This window comes from Gavialis gangeticus, unplaced genomic scaffold (genome assembly GCF_001723915.1).
Source record: "Gavialis gangeticus isolate Ggan-Ray unplaced genomic scaffold, GavGan_comp1, whole genome shotgun sequence".
Taxonomy (NCBI): Eukaryota; Metazoa; Chordata; order Crocodylia; family Gavialidae; genus Gavialis; species Gavialis gangeticus.
In genome coordinates, this window is record NW_017729032.1 from 130,068,933 (window position 1) to 130,075,292 (window position 6,360).

The 6,360-nt window shown below is 40.2% G+C and overlaps 1 protein-coding gene and 1 long non-coding RNA gene across 2 annotated transcripts in view; one reads left to right on the plus strand and one right to left on the minus strand.

Annotated features, from left to right (window-relative positions):
- LOC109303430 overlaps positions 1 to 6,360 on the plus strand; it is a 108,321-nt gene that overhangs the window by 87,826 nt on the left and 14,135 nt on the right. The gene's annotated exons all lie outside the window — the stretch shown is intronic.
- SLC10A2 (solute carrier family 10 member 2) overlaps positions 297 to 6,360 on the minus strand; it is a 20,964-nt gene continuing 14,900 nt past the window's right edge. The window contains exons 4-6 of the mRNA XM_019525634.1: positions 5,727 to 5,902; positions 4,301 to 4,458; positions 297 to 2,370 (exon numbers count right to left, since the gene is read on the minus strand). Coding sequence (XP_019381179.1) covers positions 2,198 to 2,370; positions 4,301 to 4,458; positions 5,727 to 5,902 — 507 coding nt within the window. The 3' untranslated portion in view covers positions 297 to 2,197. The remainder of the gene's footprint in view (positions 2,371 to 4,300; positions 4,459 to 5,726; positions 5,903 to 6,360) is intronic.

The window sequence follows — 6,360 nt, forward strand, 5'->3', positions numbered from 1 at the left end:
AACTACTTCACAGTTAGGGCGGCTAGGAGCTGGAACCAACTTCCAAGGGAAGTGGTGCTGGCCCCTACCCTGGGGGTCTTTAAGAAGAGGCTGGATGCCTACCTGGCTGGACTCATTTGAGTCCCGTTTCTTGTTTTGGGGTTTTGTTGTTCTCTCACCCTGGCGGGGGGGCGGGCTAGAAGATCTACTAGGTCCCTTCCGACCCTTAATCTATGAAACTATGAAACTATGAATATTCTTTCAGTTTATTTATTTTCAGTTTATTTATTTCAAACTATTTACACGTTTATTTTAAATACACACATACATGCTTTCAGGTGATACAAGCTTTGTATTTTACTATAGTTCCAAAATCCATTTAAAGCTCACATAGAAAACTCTCATTTTGAAAGCTCAGTGTTGTTTTAGCTTTAGCATATCAGAACAGAATACTAAATGATTAAAACCAAAATTCTTTCTTCCACATTGAACAAACATATAGTCAGCTCCCTGAGGCTAATGGAAAAATCTCTGTTGACCTAATGGGAGCAGGATAAGGCCCACAGATATTTTCTTGCAGGCACTGGAATCAAAAGCTTATCCTCTTCTTGCTGACTTTGCCTTTTTACATTTATGATCTGTGGTTTACCTGTCCTTTCAGTATTAGAGGTATAAACGCATGGGTGGTGTTACAGACCAGATCCTGCTAACTGCTGAACACTTGCACAGGGTTCTGAGTGCTCTTAACTCCGATACCAGTACTATTTCAGACTTCCAAAGACTTTAAGACTCTTTCATACACATCTGGTATATCAAGTAATTCACCCTTTGTTTGGTATTGGGCATGATTTTGCTGTGGTGGAAATTTCCCAGTTAAACTGTGTTTGTAAAATGCATAATTTGGATAGATATTCTGAAGTAAAAAAGGTATCCCATTAACTCAGCATCTAGAAATGTTTACTTGTATTGGACAAACTTGAAAGAGATTGATAGTTTCCATGTGTTGATATTTGGCCCACTTGTGAAGTCTGTATTCAGCCAAGCTTTTATAGACTTAACTGGACATTTTCCTTGTATAAACACTGCAGGATCATGTGTATTGTGTATTTGGAGTTCACAGTCACGCAGTGTAATGTTATTATGCAAAGCAATTTTACTTGGAATTGCGTACCCATGTAGCTATGGGCAGATTTTCATTACGTAGTTTTCAGTTTGCAGGGGCAAGTAATTATGGGTTCCCTTTTTTATCCAAAACTATTTCTTGCCATATTTTGTCTAATTTATATCTTTACATGGCTGATTACAACAGCACATCTGGCACCCTTATAACTAAATTGCCTGAACAGACGGCATACAATGGTTACTGAAATTCAAGTGGGCACAAAAATGGCGGCCCAGAGTATTTTTATACCTTTTAATGTAATAGCTTTTGAATAAATTAACACTTTTGTTGCTTACCCCTCTTTCCAAGGGATGGCTTGAAATCATATGAGATTATGCAAATACTGAAAATACGTCTATTAGACTCTCATACAAAACAATGGGCAGTAAACCCACTGTAAGCTCCACATAAGTGGAGGAACACTGGGAAACCAATGGGATTGACTTGCTCTGCAGATCTCTAGTTCTGGCAATACCTATTCTAATGATAAATAACACAACTCTCATATTGAAAACAAAAAATAACACTCCTTATTAATAGCACTCAATTGTTATAACACAATAGTTTTTAGGCTGCACATACTGACCTGAAAGAAACATTGCTTAGTTCTTTGTTTTTTGTTCTATGTGTTTTCCTTTTCTGTGCTGTTTTATGTTCACCATAAGACCCTGGTCCTCTGTTATATCTGTCACATGGACCCCTGCACCTATTCAAGCTGCTTGGAAGGACTTCTCATTGATTCAGGGTTATTACTGGCAGATCTATTTGCAGGATCAGGGCTTAAGTCAGTAATGAAAATGCCTTTTCTCAGCAATAGCAGCTTTACTTTTTAGCCTTGTCATACTAGCCCATTATGAAACATTAAATATTTTAGCAAATGAATTTGATCCTGGAGGCAAAAACTTCATTCAGAATCAAAGGCCAAACCATAAAGAGACCTTTCACAAATCAATCATTTCAAGTCTTCTATACAATGCCAATAGGAAGTCTTCTTGGGATAAATATTTCCCTGTCAGCAGTGATTCATAAGCAAAAGTTTTGAGTAAACCATATATTTTATACATTTTCTCTGGTGTCCACAGAAACATGATTATCTATCTGTTTTTCATTTGATGTAAATCCTCCATTCATGTTGGTATATAATGACTCAGATTTTGTTTCTGTTTCATCTTCTTCTCCAGTGAAGTCTGTTTTCGTTGTGCCTTGACATCTTTTGTGTGCTTGGTAGGCTACGAATCAATACATATTTTGAATTAAATGCACAAATCATAATGAGAAGCTGGAGAAGCTACTGTAGTAAGATGTTGCTGTGAGGCATTTATCTTCCTAATACTACTATTAAGGCACTTCTAGCTATTGTTCTCTAAACAAAGTCTATGTTACACAAAGCCTTTAACCATAACTTATCATGGAAAAAGTTTGTTTTAGAAATAAAAAACTCTCTATTGGGTTTTGTTTAGGGTTGATTTTTATCTTGGCTGTTTGATCAAGTGGTGTATTAGGTGATTGGGTGGTTGTCATATTTAGAAGGTTGCATTAGAATAGGGAAGGCTCCATGCCAGTGGTTCTCAGTTGTAACTGAGCTGTGCTTAGGACAGGCATGGAAACAGTGGGGCAAGAATGGTTGATGCCACGATTGCATTCCTCGGATTATTGGCTGAGGCTGTGTTGCAGGTTTGATGCCAGACCCTGTGGCAGTGCTGTGTGTGGCAAGCCAGAGGTTTAGTACCGAATCTCATGGTCTTGCCTTTTGCTGAGAACAGCTAGGAGATTTGCTGTATGCACACTGCCAGGAGGGTGTTGGTAGTTCCAGAGTCTGCTCTGAGGGTGACACACAACTCTGAAGGAAGTTTTCTCCTGGCTGGAGGTTAATTACAGCAAAAAATTCTTTGTGGCAAAGGAGAAAGAAAATTGCAAATGGGAGAAAACACATCCATCATGCTAGCATCAGGCAGATGGAGACATTTGGGCCTCCTGTTTCTAGGGCATTTAATTGCATTCCTAACTAATTTATATGTCATATCCCTTCTGTGTACACCTTAGGATGCCAGTAGGACTGGAGGGCACACAGGGAAGCACATTAACAGTTTAGTAGAACTGGACAGTAGTTGCAAGTGGTGGGTTGGTGGGGGTAAATGTGGGGCTAAAGTGGATTTACTGGTCTGCCTTCCCAGCCCTGGGATGCTCTGAGGAGTGGAGAGACAGATGGCGTAATCCTGACAGTTGTGTTGGTTGGTCTGGAGTATAGTCACTTTTCTAGGTGCCTTACAGGCTACATCCTGCATCTCTGTAGTATTACATGCTGTGCCCCAACTGCAGACATAACTTTACCACCCCAGCATTGAGACATGTGAAGAGTTACTGAAGAGGCACACTTACAGCCATCTTTCAATGTGTCCGTGTCAGGAGACTCTTCCTTGCCTGGAACTGAGACTTTTGGAATTGCTTTATGTTGCTCTGGCCCACTTATGGGCCATGAAGACCCAGACATGGGGTTGAGGATATCACTGTGGAAGGGTAAGCTAGGGTGTCTCTCTTTCTAGGGATGTATATGCCCTGTGCTACTAAAGTGCACACATGCCTCAGGACCTTTCATGGATTTTAAGTTTACGACATCCCTGTTTTCACAGCTGGGAAACAGAGGCTTTAAGTGGACTAAAATCACATAACAAGTTTGTGGCTGAGCCAGAAACTGAATGCAGGTCCCTTAAGGTCCCAGTCTAATTCTCCATCCCTTACAGAATCTTTCCTACCTTTAGTGGGTTGTGGGATGTAATAGCAGCTCAGAGTAGCTAGATATGCTGTGTCCTGGTCACATATCCTCTGCACCCTGGTACACTTCCTCTGTGCCTTGGCTACTCCTCTGGTATGTTTTCCAGAGGATTCTTAACATTTGGTGTATTCCTGGTGGCCAGTTCCAGGTGGTTTAGAATACCTTTAGGCATCAGCTGGAACCCAGAACTGAGATTTATGTCTTTTTCTTTATGTTGTATACAATGAGGATCTGGATTATTATTTCATTTAACCATTTCTCTTTAGTTATCAGTATTTTTAAACTGCCCACTCACATTCTCTTGACTATCCACATAAAAGTACTATTAATAATAAAGCTATCAATGTATAGTCACAGTGTTCTGAAGGGAGATGTCTGTGGCTTACCTCCTAAAAATATCAGTGCAAATAGCATCTGGAAAATACTGTAGATAAGTGGAAAAGTAAACATCTGTGCAAGCTGTTCAGGGGTGAAGGAGAGCTGCACAATCGTTGTACACAGCTGAGTGTTCTGCATGCCCGTTTCCAAACCTACTGTACGACATCTAAGGGGAGTAATACAAGCAAAATGTCATATCCTCTGGCATCAATGTACTCTGCAGAAATACAGATATGAAAGAAACATACGGCCAAAGGTAACAGAGCAGGAAGAACACTCCAGTTCACATAATCCACAAAATATTCCACAAGTCATGCACCTCAGTGAAGGGTATGCATTAGAAAGAACATTGTTTGCAAGTGCACAAAGCTGTCTGCACTAATGCAGGATTTTCTTGTACATTAATTTCTTAATTGTAACATCTTCCTCCTAATGGTGCCTCACTGACTATGCAGTGAATTTGGAGTCTAATCCAATGTTCATTGAAGTCAGTGGGAGTTTCTACATTAAAATCAAGGGGTTTGGGATCAACTAATTAGTGGTACACAGGGAAGTTAACAAACTCCACAGCATGAATTATTGGACAGGGCAGGGAAAAAATTGAAAGAATGGGAGTACAGCCACATTGTAAATGAAGGGGTGAATGCAGGTCATGTAGCATGGGTAATACCCTGGATCCTGGTTTTCTCTGACAAAAAAAATCCCCAATTTTTGGATTAAAAAAGTAACCCCAAATCCACATTTTTCTGTTATTAAAATGAAACAACACTATATATAGATATAGATATCAGGTAGGGAAGTGGCAGGGGTGGGGGAGCTGCAGCACAGACTTTTACACCACTGTGTCTATATATAGTGGTGTTTCATTTTAATCACGGGGAAATGTGGATTTTGGGTTACTTTTTTAAATCTGAAAGTTGGGGATTTTTTTTGTCAGAGAAAACCAGGACCCCTGGTAATAATAGTGATGCAGTAAAAGTGAAAATATCTTTGTTGCAAAGGAGAAAAGAAATTGCCAGTTTGGGGGCGGGGAAATACATTTGGCATGAAAGTATCAGGCAGATGGAGATACTTAAGCCCTCTGCTTTGAGGGCATTTAACTGCAATCTCCATCAACTTGTAGGTCATATCCCTTCTGTGCACACATGTTGGGGAGTCAGTGGGGCCTAGGGACACATAAAGGGAAACAGAGGGACAGTTTAGTGAGACTTGAGAGAAACCAGAATCCATAAAGAAAAAAAGTCAGAACATAAGTCCTGTCTTAATGCATGTTTGTAGGTGGTGTGTCGAGGAGAGAGAGATTTGGTGGAGTAGCTAAGTCTTAGGAGTTTATTATCACTGGTTAATCACTGAATAAAAACATCAGTTTTAGGGCCAGTTTTCTTTTATGACTGGAATAACGTTACAAGCTCTGAGTTATAGAGCGATCTGTACCTGTGCCAAGATTGACCAGAAATGCGAGCCAGGAAAAAGCCTAAAGAGTAACCAGCAGCTGGAAATATGGTCCCAATGATCCACAGTTCGGGGGAAATCAGCCAGGAACCCTGATACAGTATTCCTCCAACCACAGCTATGAGTATTATGAGAACTGCTCCAACAATGGAACCAACCTGAAGGGAGAAAATAAAGGGATAAGTAGAAGAGACTGTGGTTCAATCAAATAAACTGGCCACAGTTTAAACATGCATAGAGGTATCTTTATTATATTCATTTTGAAAGATAGCTCTCACAGTTCATTTTAATACTGGCACTCAAAAATTGGGTAGTGTACTAAGGGTGATGTAACAGGTTACCTTTAAACCATTATAAAGACACTTAAAATGTAGCATTCATGCTTTAAAGTGTGTTAAACTGTGCTAAGTACTCTCTAAGTGTATTAAAGCTAGGTGAGGGTTATCTTTGAGCTGTTCTACCTAGCTTAAGCTAGAGTATTGTTAATGTGCTCTATGGAGAAAAAGCAATTGACTTGAAGTCATCCGGTACCTCAAGATGCAGGATTCCCAGCCCCTCTCCCCCCGACAAACTTTCCACCCTCTCAAGCCATACTGCCAAGGGGGTCAGAAGGCCA